Below are 14,731 nucleotides of genomic sequence, written 5' to 3' on the forward strand. Positions count from 1 at the left end.
TTATTTTATTTCAACTGTTTTAGATCAATGTTACATTTTCCAGAAAAAAAAGTGTAAGATAGAGATGTGTTCGACATTATTACCAAATACCTATAAAAGGGAGAATCTATTATAGAAAACGCTATCTCAATGGCCGCCGCCTGGGCGCCGCCATGTTTATTTCCCATACCGACTTTGAAGCTAAGCAGGGACGGGCCTGGTTAGGACTGGGATGGGAGACCGTTCCTCCGAAGCTAAGCAAGGAAGGGCCTGGTTAGGACTGGGATGGGAGACCGTTTGGGAACATCAGGAAGCCTGGCGACAGTAGTGAGTTTGTGCGTGGTGCCGGCCCCCACGTTGCGGTCCCGCCGCCCGAGGGCATTGGCCACGGGTCCATATGGACCGCGGTGCTGCTGTCCGAGGACAACCCGCCGTCACAACAACAACGCGAATGCACGCGATCTGACTGCCGTGCGTGTGCGCGCATCCACACAGGGCGATGTGTGTGTGTGCGCGTGCGTGCGTTTGTGTGTGCGTCGGTGCGTGTATGTGTGCGCGCGTGCATCAAAACAGGCCGGTGTGCGCGTGCGTGTGTGCGTGCGCGTCTGTGTGTGCGCGCGCACACAGGGAGATGTGTGTCATTTGCTTTCACGTATTGTGAGCCCAGAGGTACATTTCATTCTAAAGCTGCTTTGAATGCATTGCCAATTTTATTGTAAGGTTATCAATACTGTCTAACAACGATCATTAGGCTATTTCAATTCAAAACCAACTTTTTTTTTTTTTTACATTGTACACTACCGTGATGGACTAAACCACGGGTCCTGCACCGTGAACCGAACCGTTAGAGCTGAACCCCTAATATTTATCCATGCTTATTCCACTGTCTCTTGAATTCTACTCCCTTTTAGCGAACATATTGTGGTTGTAGTTTATAAGAAAGGAGTACGGGTGCATCAAACACTCAAATTGCAGTTTGTTTGAAATTATTTTTTGCATTAATTATTTTAAACATTTGTAGTGGCCATAGTTTTTGGAATGGGTTGGGAACCACTGGTCTACAGCTGAACTGTGTGACGGGTTGGACATTTCTTTGTAATAACTCATAATCTCAGACTATCAAATGTGGAAACTAGCGAGGCTCGGCCGAAGGCCGGGTCTCAGCTAGTACTACCTTTATAAATGTCATTCGGCCCAACATCTTTTGGTAGATTTCAAGTGAATGATAATGCCGTAAATGCTCTAATATAGGCCGGGGCCTTTATTTACTCAAGGGCATCTAGGACCAGGCCTTTATTGGAACCAGGCCACAATTAGAGACAGGCCTTTATTTCTATTTGAGCAAAACGGACGACCAGGAAAACAAAGAAAAACGACATTTGTGTCCATTTGCACCTAAAATATTAGGTTCATTTATTAATTATCATTTCAAACCCTCTCCCAGCGGCTGGAACATTGAAGCCTTTTATTTTGTCGGGACAACAGGAAGTGTTTCGTTGCTGTTAGCGGAGCTTTGACATCAATGTCACTGCAGGTTTCTGTTTCGTTTTTACCGTGGACCGGATTATTTGTTGTTATCTCGTGTAAAGGCGAGTTTAGACGGAGCGTTTGTGTTTGTGATCGATCATGAGACTGACCCGAGAGAAGACGAGACGCTCGCACTGATCGGAGGAGTTATTTTGAGGCGTGGGACTGACCTGCACACGGAGCAGCTGGACGTGCTTTGAAGACGCGATGGTGACTTTATTAAAACCCTGGAGGGTCACAAACATTTGTTGTTTGCCCTGTTTCCAAATATAGTCACAGGAGGTTTGAAAAGTTGCTAAATCTGTGTCAAAGCTTGGATCAGCTCAACTCTGCAGCATTCCCCCCGGCCTGGGTTCCCGTTTGTTTACTTCCTGCACGTGAGTTTTCATTTACACCAGTATGAGACAAATTCCTAACATGGGGAATATTTCTACTGCTATAGTTTCTAATAATGGCCCCGGCCTGTTTTAGAGACCGGCTTTTATTTGCCTCCACCAGCCGCGAACCCGGCCTCTGTTAGAGACCCGGCCCCTGTCAGAGACCCGGCCTCTGTTAGAGACCCGGCCGGTAATGGAATACAGGCCAGTATTAGAGAATTTACGGTATTTCAAGTGATGCAAGAATGTCATCGAAGACCTATAAATAAATGATTTCAGATGACTCGTTTTACACCCAAATAGGTTGCGCTCACGTGACAAATCTTAACATTCTAAACAGCCTATTCACCTTGTTCCGCCCCACCCACTTTGGCCTGTTTTTCACTTCCTGTAGAGCGAGAATGAACATAAATGTCCAATGTTCATTTGCACCAACAAGTCAACACTGCACCGTTTCTCTGCACGGCCAAAAATCGGCTTTGTTTTCGTGTAGGAACTGACTTTATCTCGACTTCTCCAGTCCTATATTAACAGATAGGAGAAAAGAGGTGGGCACAGTTTATGGCAGCGCCCACACAAACCTCCAGAATAAGGTGAATACGTTTTTTAAGTGGTGACATCACAGCTCTACTTCCAGGTCCTAGCAGACCGGCAAATATGCAAGAAAAAAACACTAAAACTCTTTAAAACAACAAGCAATATTTCTGAGACTCAACCTTATTTCTCAGACTCATTAGTCAAAAATGCTGTACCTACTGCTAAAAAGTAATATATGTGCCCAGTCAAAGGAATCAGGGACACAATTTGGTTCTGGGGCATTTTCAGCTTTTCACAGATTGTTAACGTGTGGTCTCCAAGCTTTCCAACAATGTGTAACACATGGAAATCTGATCCTACTTGGAGATGTAGCAACGAGTTGAATTGAACAACTCTTAAAAGTCCAAAGGGCAGAAAAAGGGCAGTTCTCACCTCTCTCTGCTGCTCGAGTGACAATAGGGCTCATTTACATCTCATTTAGATAAGCCATACCTGATCCTCCCGTAAAGCTGTAAAGCACAGGGGGGAGACAAGGCAAAAAGCAAGAAAAATGTGTCATCAAAGAAAAAAAAAAAAGGTTTACAAACAGGTAGTATATAAATAAATGTCTCTTGTATAAATCCACTTCCCATAGAGTCTACCTCTGCAACAACTAGCAACACAATGACAACTAGCAACATTATCCCAACACACACACATGTGACCAGAGGGAAAGAAGAACTCACACACGGGCATTAGGACAATGACTACGTTATATTATCCGTAACCTGCACACACGGCTTTCTTTCTAGGTTAGGTATTGCATGGTTATTAGTTGTACCAGAGCCAGGGGCGGACTGGCCATATGTCCATTATGGAAGAGCACAGAAGGGCCACTGGCTCTCGGGCCACTGGTCTGGCCTCTCAATTTTCTCTTTAACCTCTTACCCCCCGATTTAACCAAGCTTTCTCCAAAGTTAAGAGCTTAAAAGAAAAGCATCAAAATAGCGACAAAACAAGGATGAAAACGGAACCAAAATGTGCGAGAAAAGCAACAAATAAGTGAATGAAAAAGATAAAAACCCAAAAACAAAGCAACGAAAGACAAAAAATATGACAAAACACAACAACACAATCTTCATGGAGCTGCTCCACATGAACAAAGCTCAGCTGATCCATTAGCAGTGATTGTAGATGATCTGAGGCTTTTTCAGACTGTCAATAGAAGTTTAGATGATTTTCATTTTTATTTAGTCTTATTTTAGTCGACTAAAATATCTGGACATTATAGTCATAGTTTTAGTCTCATGAACAACTTTTAATTTAGTTTTAGTCCAATTTTAGTCGTCAAAAATAACACTTTGACTAAAATTAAGACTAAATATTTTAGTCGACGAAATTAACACTGTAAGAGGTTAAAATACACTGCTCACAAAAACTTAGGGCACACTCAAAAAACACAATGTAACTCCAAGTCAGTCAAATTTCTGGGATATCAGACTGTCCAGTTAGGAAGCCACGCTTATTGTGAATCAGTTTCACTTGGTGTTGTGGAAATTAAACAGACAACAGGTGGAAATGAGAGGCAATTAGCAAGATCACTCCAAAAGAGGAATGGTTTTGCAGGTGGTGACCACAGACCATTTCCCTGTCTTCATCCTTTGGACCGTATTTTTGGAACACTTTTGCATTTGCCCAGTGTTCTCACCACTAGAGGCATCATGAGGAGCATCTACAACCCACAGAAGCTGCTCAGGGAGTGATGCTCATCCAAAATGGCACGTCCATTCGTGCTGTGGCAAGAAGGTTTGCTGTGTCTCCCAGCGCAGTGTCCAGAGCATGGAGGAGACACCAGGAGACAGGCCAGTACACCAGGAGACCTGGGGGGGGCGACCGAGGTCAACAACCCAGCAGCAGGACCGCTATCTGCTCATTTGTGCACGGAGAAACAGGAGAAGCACTGCCCGAGCCCTACAAGATGACCTCCAGAGGGCCACAAATGTGCATGTTGGTCCTCAAACGGTCAGAAACCGACTCCATGAGGGGGTTATGAGGGGGGGTATGAGGGCGTTGGGCCGGTGCTTACTGCCCAACACCGTGCAGCCCGATTGGCATTTGCCCGAGAACACAGCGATTGGCAGATTGGCCAGTGGTGCCCTGTGCTCTTCACGGATGAGAGCAGGTTCACCCTGAGCACATGTGACAGACGTGACAGAGTCTGGAGACGCCCTGGAGAACGTTCTGCTGCTGCAACATCATCCAGCATGACCGGTTTGGTGGTGGGTCAGTGATGGTCTGGGGAGGCATTTCATTGGAGGGCCGCACAGCCCTCCATGTGCGAGCCAGAGGTTCCCTGACTGGCATCGGGGACCGGGATGAGATCCTCAGACCTATTGTAAGACCATATGCTGGTGCTGTGGGCCCTGGGTTCCTTCTGATGCCTGATAATGCCAGGCCACATGTGGCAAGAGTGTGTCAGCAGGTCCTGCATGATGAAGGTATTGATGTTCTGGACTGGCCTGCCCGTTCCCCAGACTTAAATCCAATAGAGCACATCTGGGACATCATGTCTCGGTCCATCCATCAACGCCACGTCGCACCACAGACTGTCCAGGAGCTGACTGATGCTCTAGTCCAGGTCTGGGAGGAGATCCCTCAGGAGGACATCCGTGGTCTCATCAGGAGCTGCCCAGGCGTTGTAGGGAGTGCATTCAGGCACGTGGAGGCCACACACACGACTGAGGATGATACAGACTCGTTTGGAGGAATTTCTACAGAGTTTGGATCAACCAGTGACCTGATTTGTCACTTGGATTTTGACTATAGTTTTGGATCCAGACCTCCAGGGGCTGAGAATTTGATTTCCATTTATCATTCTTATGTTATTTTGTTCTCAACACATTGCCCTACACTATGAAGAAAGATTTTCATCCGAAAAATCAAATTTATTGACATCTAGGATGTGTTTTTTGAGTGTGCCCTAAGTTTTTGTGAGCAGTGTATGTATTTTTAGAAGTGCGTATTTATGCAAATTTGGGCCTGGCCGGTCAGAGTCCAGGGCCGTTTTTCAGTCCCAGTCCGCCCCTGACCAGAGCCAGACTCTAGACATAACTAAAGTCATAACTTTAGAAAATACTCCTGTACTACTTTGGTAACAATGCTACACACATGAGAGGAAAAGGCCCCGTGCGTGTTTACATTTCACTGCACAAACCCAGCGTAACTTTATCTTACCATAAAACCGAAAATATGAAGCGGATCTCTCTCAAATAAGAAGTGGCTGAAAGCTAGGGATGCACTGACTGTATTTATTAAGCTTGTAGAGATCTTGATTTTGTGTAATTCGCAGGGTCATTCCTCATGACTGTCTCCCATGCACAGAGCTGTGCTGCATAAGTAGTATCATAACGCGTTACTGTGGATACAGCTTGGTCTGTCATATCATCCCCTCAAACAGCGAGTCTACATCAAATAAACAACTGCAACACATGACAAGAAACCTAGCTTGAACTAGCAAATAGCCACTAAACTTTGCAGACATTAGTTATCGGCGTCCATGTTTATCCTCGCTCGCCTCGCTGCTCTCTGGGTCCGTGTCCCCTCCTCCTGGCGCCTGCAGAATTTTGTGTCTGATTTTGGTATCAGACACAGAGGCCACAGCGCTGCAAGCTATACACTGCGTTCCAAATTATTATGCAAATTTATTTTACATTTTTTCTAAGATTTTCTAAATTGTCAACTCAAATGAGAGTCAGCATAATTTTCAAGTCTTTAACTGGAGGATCATTTTAATGTGGTTGGAAAAATCTCCCAGTGATAACAGTATTTGTTTCAAAAATAAATATAGTAAAAACCTCAAAATCCACTGTTCCAAATTATTATGCAACTCATCGTTTCAATACATTTTAAAGCTTGTAATTAACTGAAAAAGGTCATTTGTTGAATTTGTAGCATTAGGAGGACATATTTACTGAAATCAAAAACTATTCAACAGGTCAAGCTATATTTTACCAAAGGAGCCCTTGTGTGATAGCAGCTTCAAAATTCTTAAATCCATTAAACTTGTGAGTTTTTGGACAGTTTCTGCTTGGATTTCTTTGCAGGATGTCAGAATAGCCTCCCAGAGCTGCTGTTTGGATGAAAACTGCCTCCCGCCCTCATAGAAGTTTTTTTTGTTGAGGCTCCAAAGGTTCTCAATAGGGTTGAAGTCAGGGGAGGAGGGGGTCCACATCATGAGTTTCTCTCCTTTTATCCCCATAGCAGCCAGTGATGCAGAGGTATTCTTTACAGCAGGACATGGTGCGTTGTCATGCATGAAGATGATCTTGTTTGGGAAAGCACGGCTCTTCTTTTTGTAGCATAGAAGACAGTGGTCAGTCAGAAAGAAAGACCTGCAGATTTTTTGTCTTTTTTTTTGTTCGTTTTTTGTCAATATCTCAGTCATTGCTGGAAGAATTAACATGAAACGCAAACTGTCTCAAGGTTCATTGTCTCCTCTTTCAGCACATATGAACAAATGTCCCCTCCTGGAACCATCACCTTAACGTGGTGGAGGGGTTTGAGCGCCCGAATGATCCTGAGAGCTCTGTTGTCGGGGGCTTCTCGCCCCTGGTAGGGTCTCCCATCGCAAACAGGTCCTAGGTGACGGGTCAGACAAAGAGCGGTTCAGAAGCCCTTCATGAGAGACCAACAGGCCCGGGTAAAATCGTGAGGCCGTCCTTCTGTGGACCCACCACCTGCAGGAGGAGCCATAAGGGCTGGTGCAATGTGATCCCCACGACCCGGCAACGGACAAGTGGAAGAAAATGGATGGATAGATGAACATATGTCAAATAAGGCGTCCAAAAGTGGAGAAAATATTCAAAAACATGAGTGTGATATTGTCGAGTAGAAAGGACTTTCAGACATAAATGTAATATGTCAGGTTTGTGAATCCAATCACGATCAAACACTGATGAGGAAAAACATTTGTCAATTTTCGTTTTGGAAATTTCTTACAAAAACTGCATTTCTCCCATAGAGCTGTATTGGCCCCGCCCTCCATCTGACATTATGACATCATCACATTCTAAAACGTGACCGCCACCTATACTGAATCATTTCATTTTGACCTCATCCAACCTCATTGATCAACGCTGGTGACGCATTAATACAAAAAAACGTAAAACTCCTGAAACTAGGTAAAACTTCAGAATGTATTAGATTACTTCTTTATTATTTGTGCTTTGGTGAACAAAAAAAAACATACATTTTGATGCATTTCCCCGAAATATTTACTGTTAGGCCAGATGACATACTGTGATGTACCAAATGACATGGTGCAATTTCACCGCATAATACTGAAGAAAATTATAACCAGAGTATAAGTGAACCTCAATGATAGAAGAGATACAAGATGCCACTTTAATAAATGTACCTTTGTTATCAACAATCAGCAACACAGGCATTAATGTTGGCTTTTCTATCTTGCAAAAAAATTTTTTTATTTTAATTCAAAACTATATTATCTTCTAAATATTTTTACTGCAGTTGACATAAAATGCAGCTAATAGGACATTCTACTCATACTATTGTACTCACAGTGCGTCGTCTCTGTGGAGTCACGGAGCGCACCAGGACTGAGGACGGTCTGAAGTAACACTAGTGCATATGTATGTGGAGAAGGTGCGGTGCGTTTATGGCCCCTCTGCTCCCTGTGTAGAGAGGGATTTTGATAAGTGACATGAGGAAGTGGAGCACAGGTTAGAGTCAATGGGCGAGGAACACGCTTCTGTCTGGTCCTTATGATGGGGAGCTGACATTGCTGTAATACCACCCCCTGGTGGCCAGGGGCGACTCCAAGAGACACTTGGGAACATTGATTCTAATCGGACCTCAAACGTCCCAAGAACGGTTTAAAAGCCTGGCTCCAAAGAGTTTTTCTTTTTCTAAAAATCGCTATGATCCAGGTAACCACGCTGGGGGAGGTGAAATATTTTTAACCACGCTGGTTTTCATTCGTCAGCCTGAAATTTCGAAGCATTTTCAGTACATTGACTGACTCCAGAGCCTGTCAATCAAGCTCTGGAGCTCTGTGGAGGCTCCGCCTACCCCATGAGTGCAGGGCTTCCCTTTGCCCTTTTAAGGAACAGGCTGCGTAGGAGGAGACAGAGCGACACACAACTCGGGAACCTTTTTCAATGAATGGGGCTGAATGGGACCCGCTCATCTTTATTATATTATATCTGTGGTCACAGTTCAACACACAGCGACACATAAAAAAGTGCTCGTCAGCATTCATGTCATGAGGTTTTTTTGGCTTGAAGGGGCTAGATGCAAGTTAGCCATTTTATACTCATTACTGCCACCTCAGGTCACATTTGTAACTGCACCGTCTATATTAAGCTCGTGCGTGATGGCCATAGACTGTAAAAAATAATGGACGTCTTCTGCTCACTCCTCCCCGTTTACCATAATGACCACGGTCGAGGGGGAATTCATGGAGGATTTACAGACTCCCCCTCCCCAGCTCTGACGAAGCATGTTCCTAAAAAGGACATAAGGGCGGGATCTTCATCGTAGACTCGGCCCTTGCGTGACGTGTAGCTCGCGCTGCTCCAATGCTAACAGTCCGACCCTCATTAAGTCCATCCATCCATCCATCCATCCATCCATCCACTCCACTCACTTCCGCTTTATCCGGGGCCGGGTCGCGGGGGCAGCAGTCTCAGCAGAGATGCCCAAACTTCCCGATCCACACACACCTCCTCCAGCTGTTCTGGGGGGACCCCGAGGCGACACCAGGCCAGCTCGGAGACATAGTCCCACCAGTGTGTCCTGGGTCTTCCACGAGGCCTTGTTCCACCAGGACATGCCTGGAACACCTCCCGAGGGAGGCGACCAGGAGGCATCCGGAACAGATGCCCGAGCCACCTCAGCTGCTCCTTTCGACGTGAAGGAGCATCGACTCTACTCTACAGCGACTCCACCCTGCGAAGGAAACTCATTTCGGCCGCTTGTATTCGCGATCTTGTCCTTTCGGTCATGACCCAAATCTCATGACCATAGGTGAGGGCGGGAACGTAGATCGATCGGTAAATCGAGAGCTTTGCCCCGACTCAGCTCCCTCTTCACCACGACAGACCGATACAGCGACCGCATCACTGCTGACGCAGTGTGCGAGATTTCAAAAATTCTTCTTACGAAAACCAGCCTGGTTTCATTAATTGTGACTAACCCAGCGTTATCTCAGGAGGAACATCTAGCCTAGTCTAGTGTTGAAAAAATTGAAACCAGGCGTTAAAGTAGTTTTTAAGGTGTCTAAACTCCAATGCTTTTCAATGGGGGCCTAGTGGCGATATGGAGGTACTACAGCAATGCCGGAGCAATGGCGGCCCCCAGTGTCGTGGTCATAAAGCAGAGCAGCCAGCGGCCATTGGTGACGGCACTTCGGACCCGAAGTAAAACTTTTTGAGTGACAGTGCAGGATTTTAGAGGCAGTTGTGGTAAACAGGTCTGGGCTCATTCTACACATTAGGACATGGCTGGAACAAGTACTAAATACTTCATTTTAACATTTTTAAACTCTGTATAGTCCCTTTAAAAACATTATATTAACCTGTTATCTGCCAGTTTAGGATTAGAGTTAGGGTTAGTAATTATGCATATCCAAATATCCAAATCTCAAAGCATATTGACAAGACAGTGTGAGACCTCATTTGAAAGCCAAGATCTTCTAGTTCCATAAAACTAAGTGTAAGATCTGTGTGAGTGATACACAACTTACATCGCGTTGTTTGGTGCTGTTTCTAACATTAATCATAAACCTAACCCCTGACCCTAAACCAAACCCTAACTCCCTAACCCAATAAGTTTCCAAGAGACTCATTTAGCAGCTGCCCATGAACGTTGTTTCTAACTCGCTTGTTATTCTAATGATATCAATCAATCAATCAAACTTTATTTATAAAGCGCTTTTCATACCGAAAGGTATCACAAAGTGCTTTACAGATTACAACATTAAAACAATACACCTGGCACAACCTCCCATATATATATTTTATATATTAGGATTAAATAAATACATTAGTCAGTTAAAGGCTAAGCTAAAAAGGTGGGTCTTGAGCTGCTCTTAAAAACATGTTCGTTCTCTACAGCCCTAAGCTCCTCCTCAGGTCGTTCCAGAGGCGAGGGCCGTAATGTTGGAAAGACGCCTCACCATGAGTCTTTTTGTTGACTTTAGGAATAACTAGGAGACCCCTGCCGGAGGAGCGAAGGGGCCGTGAAGGTTCGTAAGGTATAAGCAGTTCTGAAAGATAAGAAGGACCAAGACCATTAAGACATTTAAAAACCATTAAAAGAACTTTAAAATGGATCCTGAAACACACGGGGAGCCAATGCAGCGATTCTAAAACCGGTGTAATGTGGTCCCGCCTCCTGGTCTTTGTCAGGACACGAGCTGCTGAATTTTGTAAAAGTTGTAAACCTGAGATCCTCTTTTTGGAAAGACCAGAAAGCAGAGCATTACAGTAGTGGATACGACTGGTAATAAAAGCATGCATGAGCGTCTCCGTGTTGGCCCGAGAGAGAATGGGGCGACTCTGGCTATGTTCTTTAGATGGTAAAAACCTGTCTTTGTGATATTCTTAATGTGTGGAATAAACGCCAGCTCAGAGTCAAAGATCACACCCAGGTTCTTCACCTGTGAGGAAGGATTCATAGACAGTGACTGTAGTTTGGGTAAAAGTCTCTCTCTCAGGGCCGATGATTAACATTTCAGTTTTGTCCTGGTTAAGCAGGAGCAAGTTTTCTGCCATCCAGAATTTGATTCTAAAATGCAGTTAAAAAGTGCATCTATTGGCCTGGTGTCATCAGGAGACATGGAGATGTATAACTGTGTATCATCAGCATAACTGTGAGAGTGACTCCGTGTCTCCTGATGACATCACCAAGAGGGAGCATATACAGATTAAAAAGCACTGGGCCTAAAATTGAACCCTGGGGCACACCACATGTAATTTTATGGACCTTAGAGGAGCAGGTATCCACACTTACCATGAACGTCCTGTCTGTGAGGTAGGAAGTAAACCATTTGTGTACAGCACCGGAGAGGCCGATGTGCTTTAAACGAGTTAAAAGAATAGTGTGGTCGACTGTATCAAAGGCAGCGCTCAGATCCAAAAGAACCAACACTGTGACCTTCTGTGAGTCATAATTTAATCTAAAGTCATTTAAAATCTTTAAGAGGGCGGGCTCGGTGCTGTGGTTTATCCTAAAGCCAGACTGGAATTTCTCAAGGACATTTTGTGCAGTAATAAAATCATTAAGTTGGATAAAGACAAGTCTTTGTAAGATTTTGCTTAAAAATGGTAAGTTGGATACTGGTCTCAAATTGTTAAAATCTTTACAGTCCAAATTGCTCTTCTTCAACAGGAGCATCACCACCGCCCCTTTAAACGCAGCCGGGAAGACCCCCGTCTGAAGAGAGCAGTTCATGATGTTTAGAAGCTCGTCTCTAAAAGATCCATAAGATGTTTTAAAAAACGGGGTTGGGACCGGGTCTAAAAGACATGTGGTGGGCCTCACTGAGGAGAAAACTTTATCAAGAGTCTCAGCATTAACCAGGACAAAACTGTCCAGTGTTTCCTCTGGAACAAATAGACATCAGATGTATTTAGAACCGTGTTACTTTGGGTAGATAAAATATTACATCTGATAGTGTCTATGTTATTTACTAAACTCTGTAGTGTTTATTTGTGGAACTGTGTGAACATTTTAAAATAGGAATAAATCAATACAATACAATCAATGTAATACAATAGCTTTATTACCTTTCATTTGCAGCAAACCAAATGTGCGAAAGTGAAATAAATGAATTCAATAAACTTACGTTTATTGAATTCATCTAGTGTCAACATTTTTAACAATTTTGACACTAGAATTATCCCTTTTTAACATTTCAAGTGCACCACATACAGGACTGGCCATCATAATTTTACATTTTCTGCCGAGGACTCCAAAGCCCCCACATGAAGTCATACTGACTTTATGAGTCATGAAGTAATATTGACTTCATGACTGTTTCCATAATATCACACCCTCCTGACGAACTAAGACTGGAGCAGCATTAGGGTCATAGAGTTTATTCCTGTTTGGTTTTGAGGGGTGAGGACAGGGCTGTCCACAGGACTGTGAGTGTCTTCATGAACATGAACAGACTCAGTGCAGCTAACGTGAGCAGAAACACCACCACGTCAATGCAGTAATACTGAATCTTGGACAGTTTGTAGGACTCTGTTATCAGATGTTTGGCTCCTCTGTGTCTCATGACGAACTCTATCCAGAACATGGCTTTGTCCATGGGCTTCATGGGCTGGTCTCTGTGCAGCTCTGACAGACGCTTCATATTCTCTCTATATTTGGGCTGGTACAGCAGCTCCTGCAGCGCCTGGAGAAACACCTCTCTGTTCACTGTGGAGATGTCCAGCACTTTGGCCACTCCACGCACCTCCATCCGAAAGAAGTTGTCCTGTTGGTCAAACATCAGCGGCAAACCCAACAGAGGAACGCCGTGGTAAATGGCTTCCTGAAGCCCGTTGGTTCCTCCGTGAGCTACAAAAAGCTTGGTTTGTGGATGTCCCAGAAGGTCGCCCTGGGGGAGCCAGTCCACCAGCAGAGTGTTGTTGCCTAAAGTGGAGGGCTGTTTGCCCGAGTATCTCCAGATGACTTTCTGAGGGACTTGTGCAAAAGCAGCAGCGATCTCCTCAGTGATGTCTTCAGGCAGTTGGGCCACCAGTGTCCCTAAAGTCATGACGATAACCCCATGCTCCCCTGAACTCTGCACAAACTGCTCCAGCTCTTTGGACAGAGGTCTGGAGGGTTTGCACTGGAAGCCGGAAATGTAAACCACGTTTGGCATCGTGGGCCGCGGGAATTCAAACGTGAAGTCGGTTCTCATCAGCCAAATGTCGGCCGCCTGGAACAGCTCCATGTAGTGCACGTCAGGACCAAAGTATTTGTGAACCAACGGTTTGAAAAGTGGATCAGGCGCATACCAGATCTGAAACTGCGTGAAGAAATAAATCAACACATTCTTGACTCGCTGCATGAAGGTCATTTTATCTGTAAGTTCGCACGGGAATTCACTGGGGAACGGGATGTAGGACAGAGGAGACGGAGCAATCGCAAAATGTCCCTCCCCTTGAATGGTCCACCTCGCGGTCAACACCAGAGGGAGCTCTAACCTGTGAGCGAGAAGAACGCCAGCTACGACAAAAGGATCCGTCAAAACCAGATCATAGTTAGAGTCCTTCAAATCTTGCATTAGTGTTTCATTCTCAAACATTTGTTCGACCATTTCAGCCATTAACTTATGAATCTCATAGAACGTTACAAGATTTTCATATTCCATAGCAATCTGTGTCCAAACTGAGGTTTCTTGGAGCCGCTGTTGCACCAGGTTTGCTGTGAACAAACTGAACTCTTCCTCACTGAAACCGGACGAAGAGTTGAGTGTGATGGATTTGTAGAAGGGAGACTGGGCCTTGATGTACCAGGCGTCAGAGGGCCTCAGCACAGTGACCTCATGACCCCGAGAGTGCAGCTCCTCAAGGAGAACCCGCATGTTCACCCAGCTGGACCCATCCAAAGGAACCACCAGCACCTTCCCCCCGAACACAGGGGCGCAGCAGAGCAGAGTCAACAGCAGCAGATGCATCCTGAACCTGAGAGAGAGAAACTGGTCAGAAACAGCAGAGAGGCCAGTACATTCCCCCACACACCAGGACAGAAACATCATCATTACATTGCTTTAGTCCAGCTACATAAACCCCATAGAAGAGCACAGGGAAATATATCCTATACACAGGCCTATTTTTAGTGCAAATGCTCCCATTTCAGTGTGAACTATTACAACTCAAATGTCATGTCCTTTGAACAGACACAAAACATGAATAATCAAGAATTGATGATTTTACAGTCTCATGGCTGAGAGATCAAAAAGAGTAGTTAAAATGGAAGTGAAATACCAATAACTCATGGGAGGGGCTTATTTGAGCTCACTCGACGGATCTGGAAGTGAAATGACTGGATATTTTGATTTCAGCTATTTTAGATCAATGTTGCATTTTCTACAAACAACAAAGTGTAGGAAAGAGATAAAGATGTGTTCGACATTATTACCAAATACCTACAAAAAGGAGAATGCCACATTTCTGACTGTCATTCTTTCTTTTTTTTTCATATGAATTACATGTGAACGATAATATTTCAAATAATATAAGAATGTAATTGAAGACTTATAAATAACCTTGACCTAATTTCAGATATTCACATTTTTAACCAGAATACTGAAT

The 14,731-nt window shown here is 44.4% G+C and overlaps 1 protein-coding gene across 1 annotated transcript; it reads right to left on the reverse strand.

The window, feature by feature from the left end:
• Nucleotides 1–12,519: 12,519 nt before the first annotated feature.
• On the reverse strand, nucleotides 12,520–14,094 carry LOC306973816 (UDP-glucuronosyltransferase 2A3-like; the record flags this gene model as incomplete). Its single annotated transcript, XM_079570841.1, has 1 exon — nucleotides 12,520–14,094. One exon carries the CDS (start codon nucleotides 14,092–14,094, stop codon nucleotides 12,520–12,522), a length of 1,575 nt encoding a protein of 524 aa, XP_079426967.1.
• Nucleotides 14,095–14,731: the final 637 nt, after the last annotated feature.

The sequence above is a fragment of the Gobius niger genome (assembly GCF_951799975.1).
Source record: "Gobius niger genome assembly, chromosome: 1".
Taxonomy (NCBI): Eukaryota; Metazoa; Chordata; class Actinopteri; order Gobiiformes; family Gobiidae; genus Gobius; species Gobius niger.